The sequence below is a fragment of the Podarcis pityusensis genome (genome assembly GCF_964106645.2).
Source record: "Podarcis pityusensis genome assembly, chromosome: 1".
Classification (NCBI taxonomy): Eukaryota; Metazoa; Chordata; class Lepidosauria; order Squamata; family Lacertidae; genus Podarcis; species Podarcis pityusensis.
The window spans coordinates 131,919,341-131,946,287 of record NC_138028.1 but is presented as its reverse complement, the minus strand read 5'-3'; the positions used below and the strand labels follow the sequence as shown (position 1 = coordinate 131,946,287).

The 26,947-nt window shown below is 44.8% G+C and overlaps 1 protein-coding gene across 2 annotated transcripts; it reads right to left on the bottom strand.

Annotated features, from left to right (window-relative positions):
* ZDBF2 (zinc finger DBF-type containing 2) lies at positions 1-26,445 on the bottom strand. Of its 2 annotated transcripts, XR_013989411.1 has the most exons (8): positions 26,157-26,445; positions 17,988-18,094; positions 17,276-17,327; positions 17,059-17,110; positions 14,340-14,439; positions 12,601-12,728; positions 1,298-7,721; positions 1-1,244 (listed from the first exon to the last, which is right to left on the bottom strand). XR_013989411.1 is itself a non-coding variant. In XM_081016279.1 (7 exons), the coding sequence occupies exons 3-7, from the start codon at positions 17,325-17,327 to the stop codon at positions 4,904-4,906; spliced, it is 3,150 nt and encodes a 1,049-aa protein (XP_080872405.1). In that variant the 5' UTR covers positions 17,988-18,094; positions 26,157-26,445; the 3' UTR covers positions 1-4,903. The 2 variants fall into 2 exon arrangements, 1 of the variants encoding a protein (XP_080872405.1); XM_081016279.1 differs by having other exon boundaries at positions 1-7,721.
* Positions 26,446-26,947: the final 502 nt, after the last annotated feature.

The window sequence follows — 26,947 nt, the reverse complement described above, 5'->3', positions numbered from 1 at the left end:
CAACTTTGATCTTTATTTTATTCAAAGAAAAATGATTTTTCTTCCAGATTTTGTGAAAGAAATGAACAAGAACGGTAAACTATTACAAGTAAAGGAGAAATAATAACCTTTGATTCTGCATATGCTTGCTTATCAGTGAGACAAATGTATGACTTGAAGCAAACTTTTCATATAAAATGTGAAGTTCAGCTTACCCTACGAATTAGGTACTTTTAAATATCCAGCCTATTTTTATCAATTAGCGTTCAAAAGTTAGCAATCATATTACAGTCTGGAACAATTAGTTGTTTAGACGGTCCTGTTTATTGGAGCAGTGGGGAAAAAAGGACTCCTAATGATCCCATAAAGTTGCTTTTAATTAAGTGTGAAATTGAAGATCCTGAAAGTAAGGTTTTATCCTTCTTCTCTGTCTCATTGTTATAGGTGATTGCAGTCAAAGACTGAATTTGGCAACCCCAATAATCTTTAGGAAGTACCTCATTGAGCACATGTTGAAATATGGGAAACTAAACAAGTTTCACAGCCTGGGACCCTCAACCCAAAATATATTTAGCTATCTTCATTTAAAAGTTTGGTACCAAAGTACCTGAGTTGGAAATGCTAAACATCTACATATATGTGCACAGATGGGTTCTCTTGCAATAAACAGAAATCCCAAGCAGGAAAGAATTGAGCTCCAACTCCTGTGCTCAGTACAGTGAAATTTAGCTACAATTGGCAATACTGCTAATGTACTTTGTTCAAGAAATCTTTTGCACCAAAATTCAGAATAAAGGTTTAACCTACCCACCCACACACAAAAAAAGTCTTAACACTTTTAATAGTGAACACAAGAGGCAAATTTGGACAAAAGAAATGAAAGGGGGGTAATAAAACAAGGAAGGTTAGAAGTACATTAAAACATCGCTGGAGAGGAAGAGGGAACCTTTATTTTAAATGTTGGAGGAAGCAGGGATTTCTCAACTCTCATAAAGAACATTTGTTTTTCAACATGATTGTGGGTGCTGGGGTGGGGAGCTGGTTCTATCCAGAGATCTGTAGTAATTGCATATTAAATCTGCCTGAAAGCTCTCTTGCTGCAACTCTTATAGCACAGCATGAGAATCATGACATTACTGCCACAAATATGGAGTTTCACCTCTCTGGATCCGCCGTCTACTGCACTTATTTTGGAAGGGTACCAGTATTTCTATTATCCCTGCAGGTTTTATTTTGCTCCCACATTTGTCTCGGTGGCAAGTGACCTGAAACATATAAGGTTCTCTCTGCAGACTTGAGTACAAAGATATCACCAGACAAGATTTTGCTACCATAGCCTTTTCCCAACTAAATGACACATAGCATAGGGGAACGTTTACTGTAAAGACAGCGAAATCTGAAAAGCCATTACGGCCAGGGTGGGTCTTGGATCTAGTGGCAGTGCTTTGGGGAAGTAAGTTTTTCACGCATAATAATTCTGCCCCAACTTCCTAGGGATTCCTCTTAAAACCTTGATTCTGACATTTAACACAATTTCTCAGGAAGCGGTGATAAAATATTTATCATACACACGTTTCCTTAGCAGCTTCCCTCCCCGTTTCAAAAACGTTGCTCATTTAATTTTAATGGCCAATATACAAAGGGAAGCTTTTGCATGCCCACTAGGACTCCTGAGCCAGCTGTCCTCCATTTTCATCTCACAGCACTCACTCCAAGGCCTACAAAAGCTGCTGCCAGCGGAAAGACCTGCAGTCTTATGATACATTGCCTGATCTTCTGTGACTCAGGTCCAGAGATGAAGGGCCTGGCAGAACTGGTATTGGGTTGGGAAAGGGAACGGCACCTGGGAAGGGAAGGGAAGTGTCTGGTGGACGAGCCACGTGGACCTGTGACAGGTGTGGGATGGGGAGAGCGATGTCATAAGCCAAGAAGAAAACAGCTTGCGTTTTTTATCCAGAGCTTTCAACCTGAGATTTTTCTCCTGGCAAACCTCAGGAAGTGCGTAAAACTTTCACATCTCGAAACCTGAAACCTGGCAGTCCTCATCAGAACTTGAACTGAAAACTGGGCTCACCTTTAGAACTGAAAATAGGTATATCCAAGAGAAAATGCTTAGCCAGCATGTCTTTGGATTCTGACCGATCTATTCTGATCTATATGACCGCTCTACTCCATGTGCCTAGGCTGGAGAATAATAAGTTAAACACATACACATAAAATCCACTTAATGGATAAAATGAATCCATAACCAAAATGTCATGGTCACCCCAACTTTCATGTACATCAAGCATACATAGAGATATTTTAACAGACATGGGGGAGGCATATACACATGTAAGAACCGTAGATGTTTTTAAACATTGAACAGCTTTCCCAAGACTTACACTCTAAGCCCTTTACCTTACAAAAAATAAGATGTTAATCTTCATTCTGTTTTTAAAGAAAAAATATATCGTTACTGGAAAAATTTCCTTAAATATAGCCATTTTCTTTTTTAAAAAAATTGCTCTGGTTGAAGACCCTATTTACAAAGGAAAGTCATGCAAATATTCAAAAGTTTTAGAAGTTAGATAAACTCTGCCCAGTGCATCTTGCTTGAGGTTGTGAGGAAAAATGAGTGTCGTAGAAGAGCACAACTTACGAATATGTGGAACTCTTTAGTGATAGTCAAAATCAAGCCAATGCACTAAAAACAAAAAGTTAATAAAATGTTATGAACAAACAGAACTATGTATACCTGTATTCATACATCATTTTGTTTTTTAAAAAAACCCAAATTGGCACATTAGGTAGAAAGGACACTCTTATCAATAAAACTAGGCTAACTTGAAATTTGTAAGTGATAACCGTAAAATTTGGTTTAACACATAAACTTGACTTTGAAAAAGAAACCTTTGCATTATAAGCTTTTTTTATTTATAAAGTAACTTTGTTATAAAAATTATCAGTGAAAGAACTTCTGTTTTAAAAATTACTTTTCTGTTAGTCAGAATTATCAAATGACTGAGGCACTAATACTGAACAGGGTGCTGTACTTCACATGGAAACAATGTCCTAACAGCCAGGGGTGTCAAAGACAGCGCCAACATTCAGTCTCATGTCAATTCCCGCTTGGAAAGTCTCTTCCCAGAAAACAGACTTATCGACTAAAACAAATCCAGGTGGGTCATATGTAGAGAAGGGAAGCTAATCTAAAAAAAATGTTTTGCATAACCACAATAGCCTAAGAGCAGCATTCAATGCCATGTGAGGCTTTGACTTCCTCTCCTCCTCCCAAGCAACATACACACAAACGCACCCCTGCTCTGGAATATCCACCAACCTTCTGGGACAAATTTCTGCAGCACACCTAAGCAGATCTGGGGGGGAATCTGTTTCATCAATTCTGTCTGTCCCACAGGTGGAAGGACACTACTGGATTTAACTCTCTATCTCCAGGGATATGCACTTAAAAAAAAAAAAAAGCTTTTAAATGAAATAAAAGCCAAACAAAAATCCCTGTCCATTATTTTCTTAGGCAAACCTACGTTTCTTCCTCAACCGATATCTGTAGATCTGTTTGGACTTAAAATGCGAAGTAGCATCTTTCAGAACTTTTGTCTGCGGCAGCTTTATTTTAATGCATTCCCGATATTTTCACAACTATGCTGTGGGGTGACAGAGAAACCAGGCATAAGAGATCTATTCCATTCTAAAATCCCTGTGTAGTTTTAATTTCAAGGAGGGGACAGAAATATTGCTGGCGTGCAGCATTCTGGATGAACGGTTCTGTGTGGCCCTGGGAAGCCGTAGATTAATCTGCTTTCAAAGGGGTAGAGGTGGGGAGGGGGGAACAGCACGAACGAGTGCACATCAGCAGAGATAAAACCAACACAATTTGGGGGGGGGGGTTAGAGAGTAATTTTGCAAACCTTCTACTTAGTCTTCTTCCCATAATTTACAGTGTAATCCCATGCATGCTTACTCAGAAGCAAGTCCCGTTGTGTTCGGTGGGAATTACCCCGAGGAAAGTGCGCTTAGTCCAGGACAGCAAAATCCTATATGCATACTTACCTGAGAATAAGCCCCACTGAAAACAACGGGAATTTACTTTGGAGTATGCAGGTCCTACTGTGATTTTTTCCCCTGTGTTATATGGCTTGTCACAGATTACACTGAAATACAATTCCATTTAATTTTTTGATCATAGCTTGGATCCAAAGACCACACATTACAAGCTGAAGGCACTTCTGCTAACGTCGTGAGGGCGTCCAATTTCCCAACTGCGGTTTCCCCCCAAACTGACTCCAGATGTTAGGGATCCTCCAGAGCAGCAGGGTGCCTGTGTAGATCTGTAGACAAGGAAGGGGGGGGGACTGGTGATCCTCGCGCACACATGCAAGGGATGTCTTCTGCTCAAGGGACGCAAGCCATTGTGGAGTAAAGTTTTGGTGGGTTTCTTGTCAGCTAGGTATGAAAAGCTGAATCTTATGTACAAGGCAAATGTATTCACTTCCAAAACTTAGTGCACTACATTCCCTTCAGGTAGAATAATGTACAACTCAAGTTCAATATTTTCTCTGCTGTGGCAAAGATGCAAGGGAGCCTATTAAACAGGACCTTTTAGTGCTTTCAAACAAACAAATACACATTATTATTTTTTGTAACTTTTACATAATAGAACAGTGCAATGTGCAGAGTGCCCACAGAGCAGCAACGTGAACAGTTTGTAGGTATGTTGGCTTGTTGTCGGACCTTGAACTTGTTCAGTTTCTAGCTCTGGCGCAGCAAAAGGTTTCTGAAAAGCCCTCCCACTTTCCACCTCTTCAGCCTGTTCTCGAGTGCCTCTTAGTAGGGAAAATCAACATCCATGTCGGTGTGGTTTGGGAAACACTTCACAGTGCAAAGCAGATTCTTGCCTCCAGTAACTTCCTTTTTTTTTTTTTTACTTTGGATGAAGCCCTTGAGTGGTTCCCTGCCTCTCTTCAGAAATGTCCACGCCCACAATGGCTGCGTCATTCAAAAGTGTCCCCTTGGGTTTGCTTGTCACCTTTAACTTTTTAGCATCAAGCTTTTCTTTCTTAAGGTGCTTTGCTACAGTAGCTTTCTTTGTTTGATGCCTGGAAATGGACAAGCCAGAGGATTTTGCAGCACAATAAATCTTTCTCATCCTCCCCTCCCTTGCCTGAGTTGTAGTCCTGGGTGGCTGCTTCCGGATCCCTCTCCGAATGAGGCAACGCCTTACAATGGCTAGTCCTGCAGCTTTTTTGGAAAACCCTTGCTCTCGACTACTGTCCTTTCTCCTCTGCCTATTGAAGGGAGTTAACCTAAAGTCACCGTCCCGCTGGGATCGGTGGGAGTTCAGTGGTGAAAGAACTAGGTGCTTATAGGATTTCTCTGAACTGCTACATACCAGACACTCAGACTTCTCCGGGGAAACAGAAGAGTCATCCGTCTTATGACTTGAATTCTTATCTTTCTCCTTAACTGGATCCAGCGTGAGAGGTGTTGACGAACCATTGAAATCTGGCGAATTGAAGGACTTTGGTGCTATGCATTCATACTGCGTATCGGCTCGCTTCTTCCCGTTTGCATCAAGGCTGAGACTCCTGAATAGCTGCCGGACATGTGAAGCCTTCTTTGCCTTTTCCCCAGCGACACTCCTGGGAGGAGTTTTTAAAACTCGGTTCGTCAGTGGGTCATAATACTTAATAGAAGTCTGTTTGTATTTGTACCTTATGGAGTCCTTACTATCTGTGGAGTTGTAGCATCTTCTCGTTCTGGGAATGTCTTCAGTGTTGCTCCTAGACAATTTCATCTCTGGACAGGAAAGAACATAGACTGTGGTTTGGGGCTGTAAGGGGTTCAGAATTTTGGTGTAAGACTCAGGAAGCTTGAGGGCACAGAGTCTAGTTTTCATGGTGGGTGTCTTCTCATTCTCTGACCATACAAAGTAACCTTTCGGATCTGGCTGCTCATGGTCCCTTCTAATGGTTTTGTGTTTCACTATGGGATAGTTCAGCAAGCTAGTTTGTGTGCCATGGCTAACCTTGACTACTTGGCATCTTGAGGCAAGGCGCCAAGTCCTTTTTTGAGGCTTCTTTACTGTTTCTGGAATGTGTTGTGTTTCTGAGGCAGCAGGAGAGTTGCTGAAGTCAGAGCCAAATTCCGGAAGGCCTTTATCCGACACAGCCTCCAATTCCTCCGCTGCAATTGCACTGATTTTCCTTTCTTCTTCTTCTTCTTCTTCCTTCTTCTTCCTTGTTGTTGCACCATTAGCCAAGGACTTGGAATTAAAGTGGCAGCGGAAGCGACCTTCCCTGAAATCCCGCACAAGGGCTTCAATTTTCATATCATCTTCGTACATGATCTGGGACCACGTCTTTCCTACAAAGGAAGGAGGCACATGGGGCAAAGCTGGGAGAACTGGTTCTTGATGATGAATGGACACATCTGGTTCTGGTTCTGGTTCTGTTGTCTGCTGCACAGAGTTATTTTGAAGAATGGAACTGAGCTGGAAGCCATACTTCTCATCTTGTAAATTTACTTGAACCTCTTTGAGCAATTCTATATTTTTAACAGCTGCCTTAGGCAGGTGTCCTCCTGACTGAGCATTTGCATCACAATCAAAGCTTACATCAGATCCATGAACACTGTTGTGGTCCAGAAGCGACAGGATATTTACGCATGGGTCCGTCTCTTCGTCTCTGAGAGGCGACTCTTTGGGAGAAGTTTCACAGCAGTGTCTCAGAACGACTTCGTCAATGATTTCATCTACAGAAGTTTCCGCGCTTCTGCTCAGCTGGTTTTCTTTCCCCCCTGAAAACTGGGGAACTGCTTGAACACTCTGCGAGTTACCGGTACCCACAGGGTTGCTGGTGTCCCTGAGACAGAAGTCGGCGATCTGAGTTTCATCCTGAGCCTGTAAGCCACCTTGTTTTAAAAAAACCTGACCTGAGATTAAAGAGTTGCCTTGATTACACACAGGACTCTCTTGTGAATGGGAAACAGTTCTTGGGGGAGACTGCAAAACGGGGCTCAAATTTGGAATCGGTAATCCATCTTGTGAATGTGAAACAGTTCTTTGGGGAGACTGCAAAACGGGGCTCAAAATTGGAATCGGTAATCCATCTTGTGAATGTGAAACAGTTCTTGGGGGAGACTGCAAAACGGGGCTCAAAATTGGAATCGGTAATCCATCTTGTGAATGTGAAACAGTTCTTTGGGGAGACTGCAAAACGGGGCTCAAATTTGGAATCAGTAATCCATCTTGATCGCATATGCTCTGCTTGGTTTGCTCACACCTGTTTTGTGAAGCCAAATCTGGTATTACTGAATGCCTCACATTTTTTGCAAGCGTTGGAGGGGGTGGTGAGTGGCTAATGGATGATGGGCAGGGTAAGGGGTTCACTGCTGCAAGTGGGGTTTTATGGCTACTACTTTCAGTCGGAGTTCCATCTGCTGCAACATGATTTCTTGTACTGCTAGAGATGTCTATAGTTTGCCGCGAAGTTCCTTGGCTGTGCACTTTTCCCCTTTCTTCTAGCGTATGGAGAAGTGTGACTGGCCCAGGAGCCTCCTTCAGTTCCTCGTGTGACCTCTGGGAAGTGAAGCAGCCTGACTCTGCAGTCAATGCACTGTTGGTGCTCGGTTCTTCTCCCTTGCTAATGGCACTTTCCTTCTCCAGCACTTCCACCGGCAAAAGAGCCTCATTCCTGGGAAGAGGTTGGGAGCTGCCGATAGGTATGTCGTCGTGAGTCGGTCTGGGGAAGGGAGAAGAAAACTCACGTAAACGTTGTAAATACACTTAACACAAAACTGGGGTTTGCAGCTATGGGATTAAGAGCCCCAAGAGTTAATAAAACAGGAACTACTCTTATAGTAGTCACCTCCAGGCTTGACTACTGTAATTTGCTCTACGCGGGGCTGCCCTTGAAGCTGTCCCAGAAACTCCAGCGGGTGCAGAATGCAGCAGCGAGGCTCCTCATGGGGTCTCTGCCATGGGAGCATATTCACCCAAGTGCTTTTCAAGCTGCACTGGCTCCCAGTGGAGTACAGGGTCAGATTTAAGGTACTGGCTTTGACCTTTAAAGCCCTTCACGGCCTAGGACCCTCGTACCTACGGGACCGCCTCTCCCGGTATGCCCCACGGAGAGCCTCAAGGTCCAAGCAACACCCTAGAGGTCCTGGGCCCTAAGGAAGTTAGATTAGCTTCAACCAGAGCCAGGGCCTTTTCAACACTGGCTCCGGCCTGGTGGAATGCTCTGCCTCATGAGACCAGGGCCCTGCAGGATCTGATTTCTTTCCGCAGAGTTGTTCCGCCTGGCCTTTGGCTTGGAGCCAATTTGATTCCCTCCCGCTCTTTCTTCTTTCTTTTCCTTTCTCCTCCTGCGATGAGGCTACATTTTAATATTTTAATGTTTCAATATTTTAATGTTGTATTTTAATTTTGTTTTTAAGTTGTATTCATTCAACTTGATTTTATTATTGCTTGTTAGCTGCCCTGAGCCCGGCCTTGGCTGGGGAGGGTGGGGTATAAATAAAAATTATTATTAAAATTATTATTATTATCAGTACAATCAGAACTTCAGCTGCAAGTCAAATTGGGCCACCAACAAAAACACTCCTTAATAACTGCCCCATAACTTACAGGTTTGAACTCTGAATTTCATGGACGGTAATGTTTTATTTAAAGCCCATTAATGTTACTGTACTGTTAATGGTCAGGGGTACCTTTACCTTTTAATGTTACTGTATAATGGTGAGGGAAGGGAGGGAAGCACTGAGATTCTGCTGCATAGGAAAAACTGCAGCACTGTTCCCAGAACTACTACTAGTGCCAAGACTCTCTGCCACAATGATTAACACTCTTCTGAGCTACTGGAGCGCTGGGGAAGGATATGTTGAGACAATAAAAATAAAAGAAAGAATATGAGCCTTCAGCTGGGCAGCCTTTGTTATAGCAGACACTCTTTGAGGCAGGAAAGCTTAATGTAATAATGCAGCTAATGGCTGCCTATGAGGACCAGAGCACAGAAGCAATGCATACACATCTTTACATTGTAGAATTAGAAATGCTACTTTGATAGGTTTCAATTTAAAGAAAGACAGATTTTTTAAAGTGTATCAACAAGAACATAAATAAGCTATACCCAGTATCAGTTTATACACAGACATGAACTGCATTAGACACCTAAGACAGCGCAAATTTCTATTCTGAATAATCTTCCTGTGACAAAAACATGAATATTCCTGTATTGTGTGTATATTATTGTACAGCCACTGGTTAGGATCCTAATTCTCTTATTCCATGAACAGAAGGAGCTTCTGTTTACAGAATGAAAAATTAGGATCCAAGCCACTGTGTCTGTAAAACCCGCATAAACTTAATCCACAGCTGTGTAGATGAATTCTTCTCGCCCCTTGTCCTTGCCCTTTCTGTAAACTAACCCGGAGTGTTCTTGTCATTGCAACCAATATTCGCAATGATATGGGCTAATTTTTTAATGAGATTCTCAACTGATTACTAACCGTGCCCCCATTCAGTGACTAGGTACACAGGTCCATGGTTGCTTTCAAATGTCAAAAGATCTGAGAGGGGAAATCCTACTTAAAGGGTCGATATTTTTCTTCATACCGAACAGTTTACCTGAATAAAGGCCAGATGTTTCTGACCACGGACGCAGGCAGTTAACCATCAGTGTTGCTTTGCACTAATGGTTGAGCAAAGGTTCGTCTTTGCACTAATTATGCTCTCGTGTGCATTTTATATGTCTGAGTTTATATTCAGATTGCCCTGAAAGAAGCTTTTACAGCAGCTTCCTTGTCCCCATACTGTTCTAATACTAGCTAGAATCAAGATAGCCTTGCAAGATGCTGAAATTCCATTAAAATCAACATAGCAAAGGGGAGATGTGTTAAAAATTCAAACGCCTCTCAAGCAGAAAAATGAACAAAGGCAAAACAAAACACATTCCTATGAGTGTGTGGGAGCACTCATAGCAGCCACTAACCATCTAAGTGGAATGAAAGGTTTAGATGCATGGCAGCTGCTCAGAAATGCGTTCTGGCAGAAAAGCTGGTTTTGTCCTGGACTTTTTGACGTTTTGTATCTTTTAATTTCAAGTCTTTGATAAACCATATCAGTGAATGAAATACTAGCTTCTCAACAGACACCAAAGAACATTCCTTATGTTCTGGTAGCATCCTGCAGTCTAAGAATTGATGCACTGTCTTTTCAGAAAGGAAATAGCAGCAGCATGAAACAGCAGTCTTCAGAAATATCCTCCCTGCCATCAATACAGCACATAACATAAAAGTATGATGGATGAAACACCAAGGAATAAAACCTTCTACGCTAACTTTTATAAATAATATATCAGGTACCAGAGCAAAATACTATTTTAGTCTGCACTCATTAGAACGACCTATTCCCTGGCTCGTGGCTGCCACATGTGAGTGATGTGATTATAGCTAACCCAGAATAGTCAGGTGTTTATTTCACTCCAGGAGTTTATTATTAAGAAGTTCCAATGGTGACCTCACAGCTGATGCCCAGATGGGATTTTGCTCTTGACATACTTTGAAAATCAAACGGAAAGAAGGAAAATGAAAGCACCGGATCCCAGGGCTGGGTCCATCACTGCAGCTCTGCTGGGGCAAGAGACTTCACTGTGCACAACGGAAATTCCTCTTCCTTTCCTGCCCCCTCAGAACAAGCTCTGGTGGGGTTGGAAGACCCTCACTGGATATAGCCCCCTGTTTTCAATACAGCATCCCTCAAAAAGATGGGGTAGCTTTGTTTGGGCTCATAGCTGTCAACTTACAGATTTGAAAATAAGGGAACAGCAGCCTCTAAAATAAGGGATCAGCAGCCAAAATAAGGGATTTTGCTGTTGTAAAGTTACATACATTGGTAGGATTGACAGATGCTGTCAATCCGGCATAAGGCGGTTGCAGCGCTGCCGTGGCTGCTGAAGCGCCGCCCTTCTGCATCCCTCCCCATCCCCTCCTCTTCCTCCTCCCTCAGGCCACCTCCTCAGCTGCCACCACCGCTGCTGCCTCCGGGCTCACGGGCGGCGTGGGCAAGAGTCTCTCTCCCTCCCCCCTCCTCAGGCGGGGAAGGGCCGATGGAACTCCTCGCGCCAGGACGACAGCGCCAGCGCACGCTCTCTCTTGTGGCGGACCCCGAGCCGCTGCTTCCCTCCCGAACCAGGTGAGCCTGAAACCCCGGGAAATTTAAGGAACATCATCAATAAGGGACAGCAGCAGGACACGGCGCTGGGATAAGGGAGTTTCCCGCCAAATAAGGGACGGTTGACAGCTATGTTTGAGCTCCGCTTCAGGGCCTGCACAACTGGTTCCCTACTGTGCTAAACACAGCCCACAAGGCACATTCTAGCTGCTTGACGGGGAATCCTGATAGGACTCAGAAGAGAACACTGGGTTTGGGGCTCAGGATCCCCACTCAAGCCCCAGGCAGAAAAGATACTCCTTGGGGGGAAGACAGATACAAATAAGATAGAGAGACCTATGCATTTCCTTCACTCTTCAGGATGTCTGTTGCAGCTCCATTTATACTGGTGAAATTACATGAACAAACGGGGATGAGTTGCAGTGAGCCTCAGGTTTGCGCAGTTCCCCCACCCAGTTAAGTAAATGCCTCTGTAATTATGGTTCCAAGCCAATTTGTTTCAAACAAATCACAGGTAACATGAAAAAAATGTGGTTAAGCAAAAGCATATGCCAACGCTTCCAAACTCCTCCTCCAAGGCTCACCGCAGCTTGTTCCAGCCTGTATTACACTGAACTATGGTTTAATGTGACGCCGAACTGCAGCCATTGTGCACTTCCCTCACACACCCATAATTCATTTTTGCATTCTCATCAATTCATCAAAAATGGCAGAACCTAGTCCACAGCAGACAGAATAAATTTTCACAATTCAGTTTTCCAAAACAGAATCAGGATTAATATTCGGTCCTTTGTCACTTCTCACAGCAAAATCCCCACATTATACCTTTGCTGACCTTGATCTGGACATTCAACTCTCTCTGCCAAGATATTCCTTCCAGGTATCATTTGAAATAACACCATCCAGAGAAACTGAAAGACCTCAGAAAATATATGCGGGGATCTGGAGCCAAATTTGCACACAACATCTCTTTGAGTAGAATTCAATCTCATGCTATTGCAATCATTCTGTCCGTGCAAGCATTGCACTCTACCAGACAGAATGTCCCCCCCACCCTGTGCTGTTCTGAAGGGTTCTTCTGAGTCCAACTCCCCCTACGTCAAATTGGGGGGGTAGGGTGGAGGGAGAAGAGGGGAAAGCCCTTTTGCACAAATGCTTCCGTGGATGTGGTTTGTTGCATGACTTGTATCATGCAACGATTGCACAACCATAGAATTGTGCTGATTTATTCTACCAATTAAATTTAAAAGCTCTGTAATTAGTGCAGATATATGAAACAACCCATTAAGCCAAATACATGTTTTGTATGAAGCGAGGGTCTCCAGGTAAAGTTCCCTCTCCAGAGGGCCAAACCTGCTGCAAATTCCATAATTTAAGAAGTTTAACACACTACCTTGCATATATATTATAAAAGTTAGACAAGCCAAAAAAACACCTGGGCGTTTTACCTGTTATCATGGTATCTATAGGGATGGTGCCGCAAAACATCTTGCAGGAAACGCTCCATCAGGCTAGTTGTGCCCGTACGATTCCTGCAGTAAGTGGCAAAGTGCCTGTGCTGGGTACTGTGCACGTGCTGAATGAGGGAAGAAGACGATGCTTTATATTAATCAGCTATCAAAACTTAACAACTGTTTTCATTACAATATACAAGACAAGGGCAACTCCCAAAAAAATGAACAGAAAAAGATGCCAGTTGAACACGTGTGATAAAGTTGCCACAGAGCTACCCATCTCTCCTTTCCCCCTCCCAACCAAACACTAGAATGGGTTGGCAAATTAAGGCCCGCAGTCCGGATCAGGCCCAACTGCTTTCTGGATCCGGCCCATGGACGGTCCGGGAATCGCTGTGTGGATCTCCCTCTCCCTCACACGGCGGTGGTGCCTCCTCCTGGCTTCTCCCTGCTCTGCCTAGAGGAGGAAGGGGGCTGGGCTTTGTTGGTGCCACAGCAGCAGCAGCGCTCGAGCGGCCGCCATTTTAAGCAGCCCCTCTCCGGAGCTCTTTCGCAGGCCGCTCATTGTCCCTCCACCGCCGCCACCAGCCCCTGCCGCTCGCAAGACACAGGTAAGCAGCCACCGGGGCTCGTGATGCTCTTGCATCATATATTTTTTTCAAAATATAGTCTGGCCCCCCACAAGGTCTGGGGGACAGTGGACCGGCCCCCTGCTGAAAAAGTTTGCTGACCCCTGCACTAGAAGCAAAGAAACCTGGGTGGGAGGAGGCAGTTGCAGCAGAGGATGGGGGACAAAAGAAAGAGACTGCACATAACTGGGGGAAACAAGGGTGAGGTGTGGAAGTGGCCAAAATTAAGGAGTAAGAAATGGTAACAGAAAGACAGTTGAATGGGTACTGGAGAAACAGCAGCAGGAGGTTCTGCATCTCTGCCCTTTAGGCCAATGGAATTTCCCTCCTAAGGTTTAAGGAAGTTTTTCCACTTCTCAGATGTATTTAACCTCTCTACCCCCAGCTTCCAAGGCACAGGTTTTCCTTGCCTAAGTGTTCTACTAGCCACATGAGCATCTTCTTCCATGGTATCCTGTACAGTGGAATGCAAGTTCTCTCAACAGCTCAAGCCCAGCCCAAGAATTGTAATGATAGCAGTGAGAAATATAGTGGTACCTTGGGTTACATACGCTTCAGGTTACAGACTCCGCTAACCCAGAAATAATACCTCAGGTTAAGAACGTTGCTTCAGGATGAGAACAGAAATCGCGCGGTGGCGGCGGCAGCGGCAGCAGAAGGCCCCATTAGCTAATGCTTCAGGTTAAGAACAGTTTCAGGTTAAGAACAGACCTCCGGAACGAATTAAGTACGTAACCAGAGGTACCACTGTAGGTGATAGCGCTAAGGAAGATGAGGAAAAGTGGGACTTGCTGGACAGAGGGGCTGTTCTCTACACCTAATGCACATATTGAACTCTACTCGTTTTCACAAACACGCTTTTCTTAAGTTGCAGTGAATGTGAGAGTGAGCCACCGTTTACAGATCTATTACCTAAAAATTTTTTTTAGAGCAAACACCTTCAAGCTGAAGATTAAAAATGAAACTGGCTGTGTCAAACAATGTTCCCATCCTTTATTTTTAAACTTTTAGATCCAATCGAGTAAAACTAACAGCTGATCAAGCCCTTTGACAGATAATGGAAAACCAAGGTTCCCATAATGGCAGTTGAAGTTAAGTCCTTACCTGTTCAAGATTACTGTAGTGTACATGGCAACAGTTGCAATAGCCTTGCCTGTTCTGTACGACAGGTACTCCAGGCCCAGCCAGCTCTGGTGCTTGCGTGCTTAAAATGAAAAATAGAAATTTTCATATAACCAGCTGTTTTCAGAGGGAGAGAGAAGTTAGACTCCTACCCGGATGAGGGCTGCTATTAAAACAACATTCATGTTACTTTTTCCACACTCAGTCAAAATGAACCACACATAAGAAAAATTCAGTATGGCCTCACCTCTACGTATATAAAATTTTCTGACCCAAGAAATATTCATCCCTATATTAGATGAGTGAAAAAGTAATGGTTCAGAATCATTACACTTTTGAAATGGTTAAAAGATGTTATTGCATTGAACAAGCATTCCTAAACCTCATTTTGACCATGGGGGAGGTAGAAAGCACTTAGCATTTTTTACTAACGACTCTGTAGAACGTACACATTTTTCAGATTGTTATGAACCGGTAACATATCGAGATGCATTACAGCTACACTACATTATTCATATACAGCACTTGTCAAGGATTTCAGAGACCCAAAGAGATGGGCTCTTAAAATTAATTCACAAAAATCATTTATCAATGCTGATCAACATCACAGGCCATTAAGACGCTTCCCACTAAGAAGATTGTTAATGAAAGTAGCTTAAGCTAATCCTGCATTATTTCCTAGGATAGAAGTGTCAAGAAAGTAGATTTGAGTCAGAACTGTAACAAATGCAGAACAGCGAAATTTCAGTCAGTTAGGGGAGAAGCTTCCAAGCAGTGCAAGCAAGTCAACCAGATTGGGAGAAAGGCTTCAAGAACAATTCACTGTTGACTGCATACAATCATCCATTTTTTTGCGGACTGCAAAAGCAGTCATGGAATATGCATGCAAACAAAAATAATTCTATCAAATACCGTATTTTTCGCTCTATAAGACACACATTTCCCCCTCCAAAAATTAAGGGGAAATGTGTGTGCGTCTTATGGAACAAATGCAGGCTCCTTGGCTTCAGCGATAGCAACGTGAAGCCTCCGAAGCGCAGTAGGAGCGCTCCCGCCACGCTCCAGAGGCTTTGGGTTGCCTTCAGTGAAGCCTGGAGAGCGAGAGGGGTCAGTGCGCACCAACCCCTCTCGCTCTCCAGGCTTCAAAGATAGCCGCCTGAAGCCTCTGGAGCGCGGCAGGAGTTCCGGTTGCGCTCCGGAGGCTTCGGGTTCCTTTCGCTGAAGGGTAGTCGCCCCTTCAGCGAAGCGGGAGGAGAAATGGAAGGGGCTCCGTTTCTCCTGCCGCTTCGCTGAAGGGGCGCTGCGCAGAGGGGGAGATTTTTTTTTTCTTGTTCTCCCCCTCTAAAACAAGGTGCGTCCTATGGTTGGGTGCGTCCTATAGAGCGAAAAATACGGTAATTTTTTTCCATTCTGCTCCCTATTCCCACTACTATATTTTAAACAGCGCCGTCTCCTTCAGCCTCCCCATATTCCAAATGCATTACTATAAAATACAGGCAGAACCTGCAACAAAATGTTGCAGTGTGGAGTGCTCCTGTTCAGTATTCCAGAGAGGCAGCCAGACATACCTTCTTCCATGACACTCCATCCCATTCCCCTCTCCCACCCAGTTTTCTGCTTTTATTTTTCTCCCCCTGCCATAACAGTCAGTCATCATTCTATGGCCTCTGAGCATCCAGGTCAAATGGGGCTGTTTCAAGGAGGCCCCACCTGCACACACTTTGGGTTGCTTTCAATGTAGTGCTAAGGAAAAAGTTCCATCAGTGCAATTTTCTCCTCCTCCCTGCACACCCACTAAATCTGATCTGGAGGTTCCCTTGAATGTACATACTGGAGCAGTTTAGGGGATGCTGTAAGGGACCCAAGGGGGGAGGGAGTCCCACTGTGCTAGTGCAAATATTTAATTACAGTGGTACCTCTGGATACGAACGGGATCCGTTCCGGAGCCCCATTCACACCTGGAAGTAAACGTAGGCCGCGTCTGCGCAAGCGTCGAAACCCGGAAGTAACGCGCTCCATTACTTCTGGGTCGCCGTGGAGCGCAACCCGAAAATATTCATCCCGAAGCTACTTCAACCCGAGGTATGACTGTACAGTCATACCTCAGGTTAAATATGCTTCAGGTTGAGCGTTTTCAGGTTACGCTCCGCAGCGACCCGGAAGTAACGGAACGCGTTACTTCTGGATTTTGCTGCTCGCGCACACGCAGACGCTCAAAATGACGTCATGCGTATGTGCAGCGAATCGCGACCCAGGCACACGCAGACCCGGGTTGCGTTCGCTTCAGGATGCGAAAGGGGCTCCAGAACGGATCCCGTTCGCATCCAGAGGTACCACTGCCTTTTTTTTTAATCAGATCCTGGATAAGAAATCTGAGCATTAACTCAATAGAACAGAGTGTAAGAAGAGCCTGCTGGATCAGGCCATCTAGTCCAGCATCCTCAATGTGGTCGACCATATGTCGGTGGGTGACAGTGACCACAAATGGGAAATTCTAGTTAATGTATAAAACAGGCATAGGCAGGCTCAGCCCTCCAGATGTTTTGGGACTACAACTCCCACCATCCCTAGCTAACGGGACTAGTGGTCAGGGGTGATGGGAGCTGTAGTCCCAAAACATCTGGAGGGACGAGTTTGCCTATGCCTGGTATAAAGTATTAAGAATACAGCTTCAATGTAATTCCACGTTAATCTTACTCACCTGCTACCTCTCTCCTGTTGCAAGGAGCCTTCATTACCTCTTCTTTCTATATCTGCAAGAAGGAGGGTGGGGAAAAGATAATCTATAGATAGGGAAATCAGCCAACAAATATCCCTCCTCCCCAAGTTTCATTAACTGTCAATGCAGTAAAGATACATTGCAAGCAGATGCTAATGATTTGATTATGTGGGTTTTCCCCATTAAATAAGAGTCTTACCTTGTGCTGAAGCAGCAGAGGCTTCATCGGCTTGTTTATTTCGATCAAACATCTGTAAAATAAAATCGATGCAGAGAAAAGCTGAGCACGCACAAAGGCACTTCCAAGATGTTTGCTCAGTAAAACATTGCCATATCAAGAACACTGCTGCAGATTAACTTTAAAATTGCCTCCCACGTTATTTTAAAAAGTCAAAATGAATTGCATTTTTAAGTTAGAAAATGAGCTTACTCTCTTCCTCACTCTATTTTTTGTTAAGAATCTTAAGACCTTTGCTGTCATGAGATATTACTGCTTTCATAAGGATTAGATCTTGGAAGGCAAGGAAAGCAAACAAAAAACCGATAGGCCATGCCTATAAATAAGGTATTTACAGGCTTAACTAAATTACAAACTGAGACATGAGTTGAGGGAATAGCCTGTCAAAGATGGTTATGGGATCACTATAGGACTGAATCTATCATTGGTTCTTATTTTAAAATGGCAGCAAACCTTAATAAAAGGCGCTAAGATTGTCTCTAGTGGGAATGGCCAAAAATCCCTTCTTGCTCGCCTTTGCAGGCACTACCCCCAAATCAGTACTGGGACTAGACTATCCTAGAGTCTAGATGGAAGATAATACCAAATTTCAGTTATACAAGGATGACTTGAAGTATTCCAATCTTTCTGTGATAAACGTAACAAAAATCACTAGGCACTTTTGAATATTTACCCTTCTTGCTGTCCTTCACATCCACTTGAAGAGCAGGATTCAAACACTATCTCTCACGTAAAAAGTTGTTTGCTGAGTAGGATTCGTCTTTCATTGTTCTTGACAGCCTGGGAAAAAAACCAACAACAAAATCAAGCTGAAGATAGTTCATAAAGTTATAAAGCTGTTGAGAAATGCTACCTTCCCTGTTGTTGTCAGAGGGTAAAGAGCATCAAGATTAAGTTGCAATAAGGAGCATCAAAACAAAACAAAACATTTGGATACAATGCAACTTTTATAATGTAAAAACTGCAATGACTTTGCTAGAACAGTTTTAACAGGAAAAATCCCAGTGGAAGAGACTGTTGAGTGGGAGTTAGGAAGTGAAGAATGTAAACATAAACTCGTTTTGTCTGGTTGAATGAGAAATGCAAAATGGAATCTGACCCGGAAGGACTGTGGCTGGACTTACGGATCTGATCTACCAAAATTAAGAGAAAGCCATGCAGTTTTATAGAGAAGAATGTTGGGGATGACTGGAATGTAAGGACTTGCTGTGGATTCGGGTGGAATGTCGGGGGCAGTGATGCTAAGTTAGAAAGTAATAAAGAAGATTCCCAACATGCTAACAACCAGTGAGAGGGAGGTTCCAAAGAGGATGCAATAACTTGCAACTAGATCTTTGCACCCGCAGCAATGGAACGAAGGGGGAGGAAAAAGAGTTTTGATTAAAGATGGCTTTTAAAAGTAAAATTATATGAAAACAGTAAAGTAAAAGATTAAGACGAACTTTTTTAAGAGTGCAGCTCTTTTTTTGAGGTTTAATCAACGGAAGAAAGATTATAATAATGATTATCAGGTTGTGTAATAGAGAAGATCTCTTTGTAGGAAAGGGCGGGCATTAAAAACACCATGGAACGACAGGTGGGAATTCAACCTCTAAGGATATATTAAACTGGAAATTAATTTGTATTTTTAAAAGTTGTTAATCTGAGATTTAAGACTTAATAAAAATTTATTGGCAAAACAATGAAGGAGCACATCGTGTATTCTGTATGGGAAATCACAACTTTAAAACTAAATGAATTTGAAAGCATCAACTTTTAACTTCTCAAAATCAAAACAATTATTACACATATCAAAGACTGGATTTATTGATATATATTCTGTATTCCAGAATTAATGTAACAGTTTATCATCTTGCCACTTGAACCACTGAAGTTTTTTTTAATGGTTCAAAGTCAAAGCAGTTTAAGTGCTAACAGTATCTCAGAAAATTAAGATAAATACCACCATTTCTACTGCACAGCAAACAGAGGTTACAGAGTAATGAGCCCAACTGGAAAGGAAGGTTTTGATCTATAAAGCCTTAAATGGCTCACGATCGCAACCCCTCAAGGACCACCTCTCCTCATATGAACCAAATTGAACCCTGTGATCATCATCTGAGGCCCTTCTTTGTGTGCCTCCTCCATGAGAGGTCTGGAGGGAGGCAACATGAGAACGGGCCTTCTCTGCAGTGGCTCCACGTTTGTGGAATGCTCTCCCCAAGGAGACTCGCCTGGCACCACCATCATTATATATCTTTAGGCGCCAGGCAAAAACTTTCCTCTAGAACCAGGTATTTGACCTTTAAGTATCTGTGGCCCTTTAGAAGCAGGTGGAATGCTTTTAATGTATTTATTTTCCTTCTTGGTTTCCATGTATCACTGTGGGGGTGGGGGTTGTCTGGCTGGCTGTTTGGGTTGCCCTTGGCAACATAACGCAACTAACAAATTAATTAATTAATTGAATCCGGGTCCCTTTTGACAACCATCAGATTATCAGTCTTCTCTTTTAGTTATCTAAAGCGTATTCAATGCTCAGTGTTGCTATGGACGTAGTCAGATTCCACAATTCTAAGGGTCTTCATCCCTCTCATCTTGTGTTTTTTTGCTTACGCTGTGAAGAACCATAAACATAGACTGCATGGTGTCTACCATCTGGACTCTACATATCAATCCTGTGCAAATCTTAAAGCTTCAATCCTACGCACACTCCCTTGGAAAATAATCCCCACTGAATTCAGCAAGGCCCACTTCCAAGTAAATATTAATAGGCTTGGGCTGCAAATGAGACAAGTATCGTTAATTGCATGGTCTCATGTGGTCAATAAAAAACAAACCCAAAAAACCTGATGATGCTAGAGCATGAGGCACCCTTCCAGCTAAGTTCCAGCTCATATTGAATGTGAGATAAATCACACCACAGGTATTACGGGGTACAAAATATTGGCAGACAAGAAACACAAACACTCACCAAAACATGGCAAACTTATTCATGTTTATATCAAATTGTAATTAATTGGATGAGGTTCAGTTTACACTCCCACAAAAAAGGGGGAAAGTCATCAGTTAAGCTATAGAAAAAAGAATGACTCAATTAGACTATTATTTGCCTTCTTTATTAGTCTCACTGTCTGTATCATTCTTTGTATGAGCAATACAGTGGTACCTCGGGTTAAGTACTTAATCCGTTCCGGAGGTCTGTACTTAACCTGAAACTGTTCTTAACCTGAAGCACCACTTTAGCCTATGGGGCCTCCTGCTGCTGCTGCGCCGCCGGAGCACAATTTCTGTTCTCATCCTGAAGCAAAGTTCTTAACCTGAAGCACTATTTCTGGGTTAGCGGAGTCTGTAACCTGAAGCGTATGTAACCTGAAGCGTATGTAATCCGAGGTACCACTGTACAAAAATTCTGGAGCAACTTTCCAGACAGTTACTCCTTCAACAATAAATTGACCTGTGGACTTAATTCAAAAAGCTATAAACTGTTGCGCAAACAGTCAAAGCAATCACTTCTGCTCTCAGCCAGTGTCAGAAACTCAGATATACAAGCTAAGCACCAAAAGGCTCCTTAAAACGAGGGTTACAGTCACCAAAACAATGCCTAGTTGCCATTTTTAGAGCAGATGCCTCAAAAGTGGTATTTTTCAAAACAACGTTTTAGTTCTTGAAATTCATTCTCCTTGTGCAGATAAAATACAGTCAAACCTCTTCTTATGTCCACCTCGGCTCGCATCCATTTCGCCCCACGTCTGCGGCAAACCCGGAAGTAACCGGCGGGTTTGCATGCGCAGGAGCGGCGATTGCCGTTGCGCATGTGCAGAAGCGGGTGGTAGCCGCTTGCGCACAACGGCGCCTCTCCCAGCGACCCGTTTCGACTTCCAGACAGGCCTCCGGAACCGACTGTGGTCGTGAGTAGAGGTTCCACTGTATAATGGATAGAATTCTACAGGATGTGTTGCTAGTGCGTGCACACAGTCAAGATCCAAGGATCCCCAGGCATGCACCTCCCGATGGTGGAGATGTCAGGTGCCATCCTGGCATCTTCATTTGGTTGCAAGTGGCTGAAAGCCAGGTGCAAAATGTGCCTGGTGAATTTCAAACACAGCTCTCAGCATGTATAAAATTGGAAAGCGGGGGCTGAACATTACAAGCAAAAGGGACGTATCTCCCCAAGCTATTACCTGAACTCCCACCTCCAGATTCTGAAACTGAGTTCACCAGAAGGAAATATGCCTAGAAGGGGAGAATAGTGGGGGCAAGTCACAGGAGCACGGACAGTTCAGCTCCTCTTACCCATATCCTCCTTTTGCTTCCAAAACAATCCCCACTCCTTCTGTATACATTATTGGGGCAGCCTTGAATTTAAGCAAACAGGCCTGTTACAGTCACTCATTGTTCCTTACCCACTGCCAGTAACATAATCTGGTTTCACAGTATGAAGATGACAGCTGCCAGAAAGCATATTGGTGATATTCCTATATCACTCAAATCAGCCAAGTGCTTCCGCAACACCAGTCCCACCATGAGGTTTGATAACAGTTGAAAACACATACATCTTAATAGAGTAGGTCAGAGTGTTGCTTTCACAAAACACATATTGGATGCCTACATCCATTGCAGCAGCTGGGCATTTTTTTCCAGGGAACAAGAGGTTTCAGACAGGAGTAATAATAATAATAACAATAACAATAATAACAGTAATAATAATAATAATAATAATAATTTATTTATATCCCGCCCTCCCCAGCCGAAGCCAGGCTCAGAGTGGCTAACAACAGTAAAAATAACAGTTTATATAAAATCATAATCAATTAACTGGAATACATTCTAAAATCAATTCATTCTAAAATCAGTTCAGAGTCAAATTAATGGCAACCATTGGGCTAGAGTTCTATGAGGATTACTGAAGGAGGGGATCAGACTGTGCCTCAGCCAAAGGCCTGGTGGAACAGCTCTGTCTTGCAGGCCCTGCGGAAAGATGTCAAGTCCCGCAGGGCCCTAGTCTCTTGTGACAGAGCGTTCCACCAGATCGGGGCCACGGCCGAAAAAGCCCTGGCTCTGGTTGAGGCCAGCTTAACCGCCGTGTGGCCCGAGACCTCCAAGATGTTTTTATTTGAAGACCATAAGGTCCTCCGTGGGACTTACTGTACCAGGAGAGGCGGTCCCATAGGTACGAGGGTCCTAGGCCGTATAGGGATTTAAAGGTTAAAACCAGCACCTTAAACCTGACCCTGTACTCCACCGGGAGCCAGTGCAGCTGTGATCCTGTGGCAAGGACCCCGTAAGGAGCCTCGCCGCGGCATTCTGCCCCCACTGGAGTTTCTGGATCAGTCTCAAGGGCAGCCCCACGTAGAGTGAGTTGCAATAATCAAGTCTAGAGGTGACCGCCGCGTGGATCACAGTGGCTAGGTCAGGGCGAGAGCGGTAAGGAGCCAACTGCTTAGCTTGGCAGAGATGAAAAAATGCCGCCTTTGTTGTAGCTGCAATCTGTGCCTCCATGGAAAGGGAGGTGTCGAAGATTACACCCAAAATCCTAACAGACGGTGCTGGCACTAATTGCGCCTCCGTAAGAGATGGGAGTTGCCCCCCCCATCCCATATCGTCCCGACCCAGCCAAAGGACCTCTGTCTTCGAAGGATTTAACTTCAACCGGCTCCCACATAACCATCCCGCCACAGCTTCCAGACATCTGATCAGTGTGTCTGGGGCCGAGTCAGGATGGCCGTCCATCAACAGATAGAGTTGGGTGTCATCAGCATACTGATGGCAGCCCAAACCAAAACTCCAGACAAGCTGGGCGAGGGGGCAGATAAAGATGTTGAAAAGCATCAGGGAGAGTATCGCACCCTGCGGCACTCCACACACCAAGGAGTGGTGCGACGACAGTTCCCCCCCAGCGCCATCCTCTGTCCCCGACCAGAACAGACCCATACAACTTGTTGACTCACTACGCCAAATGTATCTCAGTAGTATCCGTATTGTAATCTTTCCTTCCAACTCTTCCCTCCAATATCAGTCTTGGATGGTTAAGTGCCTGACAGCTAGAAAGTCAAAATGGGACACCTGACATAAATGATGGTTCCTACAGATTCAGTGGGGTTTCTCAGATGTGTGTTAGTGTATTACAGTGGTGCCTCGCAAGACGAAATTAATCCGTTCCACGAGTCTCTTCGTCTTGCGGTTTTTTCGTCTTGCGAAGCACGGCTATTAGCGGCTTAGTGGCTATTAGTGGCTTAGCGGCTATTAACGGCTTAGCGGCTTTAAGAAAAAGGAAACAAACTCGCAAGAAATTTCGTCTTGCGAAGCAAGCCCATAGGGAAATTCGTCTTGCGGAACGACTCAAAAAACGGAAAACTCTTTCGTCTAGCGAGTTTTTCGTCTTGCGAGGCACCACTGTATTTTGTAAATCAAAAGGGGGGGGGGGACGGTTTTTAAAACCCACAAAAAGGACCAGGTAAGGACCTTACAAAATACAGTATTGAGAGCTTCAGTTTGTCTGCTTTTTTTAATAAGGAAAATGGTGGAGAAAGAGGATCAGCTTCTGTGTTCTCAAAGGTGGGATTAAGTTGGGGAAGATTTAGTGCCATGAGGTTAAAAAAACTCCCCTTACCAGGTTTCATGAAAAAACACTTCCCATTGTGCTTTTACCAGAAACTGCCCCTCCCCATGTAGCAGTATAGCTTTCTGCTCATATGGCTTGGGGCTCACAGCCAGCAGCTGAGCCTGGAATCTGCAACATGGCATACAATGGTCATGCCTATCCCAATTTAAAGGGAGGGGGGGTCGGGGGCATCCTTTTTTACTTCAGGTAGTGCCCTTGACTGTTTCTCAATTTTCCTTATGTCTGAAAAGAATGGGAGCCCCTGACTTAACTGTATGCTCTTAAGACAGGCAGGGAAGTAAAAAAGATACTCAAAGACCACGTGTAAAAACTGGAGACACATGGAAGCATTTTGTTGCAGAATCCCCACTTGTATACGTAATACAGTATATTTTTTAGTTGCCTTCCTTTTCTGCACTAGAATATGCCACACAGACTCTTTGCCACTGAACAAAACCTGTGAAAGATATTTCATAAAAACAAAAAATATCTTTTTCTAGCACCAGCTTGAGGCGCATCTTTCTTCACTATCCTCCTGCCCATATTAGTCTCTTATGCTAAAAGCTGTGTCAACTTCTACACAAACTTCACCAACTGAACAACGAAAAAGAACAGCTAGTTTGGGCAAACTATGGTGACAGCTAGCGATACAGTGTCTGGGTGCTTCATGCAAGCTGTTTCTCCACACAAAACACACAGTCCCACAGGCTTCCTTCCCTTTGGAGGGTTATGCATAACATTTGCAACACACTAATGCACAAGGGAGAATGAGGAATTGTTTTCTTTAGGCCTCCCAGGGCACTTAGCCTGTGTGTCCCACTTCACCCTGAAGGCTGGAGCTCAGTAACAGAATGACCCTACCATGGAAAGACAGACAGACAGAATGATCCTCCAGTGGAAGGAAGGAATGGTCCTCCAGTGCAGTGGTTCCCAACTGGTGGACAGAGGCAGGGGGGTCCGTATCACAAACTGTCAACTGTCCGGGACATCCCATTTTGGAGGCCGTCTCTCACACAGAAGTGCAGCCATGCATCATGGTTTTGTGCTGTGACATGCCGGAGGGTATGGTGGCATCTTTCACATAACAAAAACTACCACAGATATCACAACATTTTCAAAATACCCATAGCTTGGCTTTTGAAAAACAGAGGGTCTGCAGTACTTAGCTAACTGGGAACCACTGTTCAAGTGGAAGGATAGAATGATCTTCTAGTGAAAGGAAGAAAGGAAAAGAATGATCCTCCAGTGAAAGGATAGAAGAAACTCCAGCCTTCAGTTGAGGGAAGGATAGAATGAGCTGCAGAAGGAAAGGAGCAACTTCCATTGTAAGGAAGGAAGGAAGGAAATAACTGACGATTTTCCAGTGGAAAGAAAGAAATACAGTGGTACCTCTGGTTACGTACTTAATTCGTTCTGGAGGTCCGTTCTTAACCTGAAACTATTCTTAACCTGAAGCCCCACTTTAGCTAATGGGGTCTCCTGCTGCTGCCGCGCCGCCAGACCATGATTTCTGTTCTCATCCTGAAGCAAAGTTCTTAACCCGAGGTACTATTTCTGGGTTAGCGGAGTCTGTAACCTGAAGCGTATGTAACCCGAGGTACCACTGTACTCCAGTGGAAGTTAAGAATGATCCTCCAGTAGAATTAAGGCTAGGGAAGGAAGACCATAGTTCCTACAGCATGGACACAAGCCAGTCAGGGCCAAGGCTGGTTAGCCCGATTGCTTTACGTGCTTTATATATATAAATCATTTTATTTTGAGCTGGGGGGCGGGGTGCACATAGCCACGTGAGCCTCCCCCTCCACGCGCGGCCTGAAGCAGGGCAGCTTCGCCACTTCTGGGCCGGATCCGGGCCCGTCGCGCAAAAGCCTCGCGCGGCTTCTCCTTCCTCTTCTTCCTCCTCCTCCTCCTCCTCCTCCGCAGCACCGGCGGCGGGACCCCTCCTCAGAGGGGAGGCGCCCCCAAACGGGGGCCCGCGCCTCCCGCGCAGCTGTTCAGAGGACGCCCGGCGGGTTTCCCCTCCCCCCACCCCACCTGGTCTCTTGAAAGAACCGTGAAGGGGGGGAGTTTTGAGGAATAAAAGATAAAAAGAGCAAACTCTCGGTTGAAGGCGCGCTCCGGAAGCAGCCAGGAGGCCCCGCCTCCCCCTGCGCCGCGCGCGCGCGCACGGGGATTAAAACCGCGGCCTGCGCGTAATCTGCGCGCCCTTCCTTCCATGCCGCCTTCGGCTCCCTCCCCTTCCCCGCCGCCTCATCTGCCCACCTTCTTTCCGGGGTTCCTTCCTCGCCTCCGTCGCGACTTTGCCTTTTTTCCTCCCCCTCCCCCACTCCGCTAAGAACTGGGTCAAAGGGCGCGGCCGCCGCTTCCTCTTCCGGGTTACCACAGAAAGAGAGGGAGGGAGGGGGGCCCTGGCTAGGGTGTTTCCTAGAGAGGCCTGGCGGAGGCGGAGGGAAGCGTGAAGGGAGGGAAACGCGTTCCACGTCCCCGGCTGGTTATGGGGCGGCCGGGAGCGCGCATTGCAGAGTCGGCCGGGGCCGGCGCAAACGGTGGGGTGGGAGTGCGCGTGCGCGCCAGTTCCCTCCGTCAGACCAGGATGACGACGTCGGTGACGTCCACGACGCACGACCGCGCCTCCCCCTCCCTTCGCCTCCTGAGCCTTTGGCGCGATTGGTCGTCCGGCCAGAAAGGCGGGAATTAGCGGCGAGAGGCGTCGCGCGAGGTCTTCGCTGAGGGAGGGGCAAAGGACCGTTTTTTACCTCAGGCCTCGGGAAGGCGTTAAAGGCGGGCGCCTGAGTCGTTGGAGAGCAGTTGCTCTACACCTGTGTGAACCATAAACCTCAGATCCCCAGCTTTCATTAAAACAACAACACAAGTTTTTCACATTTGTAGACCCTGAGGGGCAAAAAGGTTTCCTCATTTGTCAAAATAAAAAAAATCCTTCCAGTAGCACCTTAAAGACCAACTAAGTTAGTTCTTGGTATGAGCTTTCGTGTGCAAGCACACTTCTTCAGATACACTGAAACAGAAGTTGCCAGATCCTTCTATATAGTGAG

What these genes read in the sequence shown, in the direction of transcription:
- ZDBF2 (XM_081016279.1), bottom strand. Translation starts at nt 17,327, where the DNA reads ATGTTTGATCGAAATAAACAAGCCGATGAAGCCTCTGCTGCTTCAGCA. An exon ending in CTCTGCTGCTTCAGCACAAG is followed by an intron (nt 17,111 to 17,275) that starts GTAAGACTCTTA and finishes TCCTTCTTGCAG; the next exon opens with ATATAGAAAGAAGAGGTAAT. An exon ending in CAACAGGAGAGAGGTAGCAG is followed by an intron (nt 14,440 to 17,058) that starts GTGAGTAAGATT and finishes TTTCATTTTAAG; the next exon opens with CACGCAAGCACCAGAGCTGG.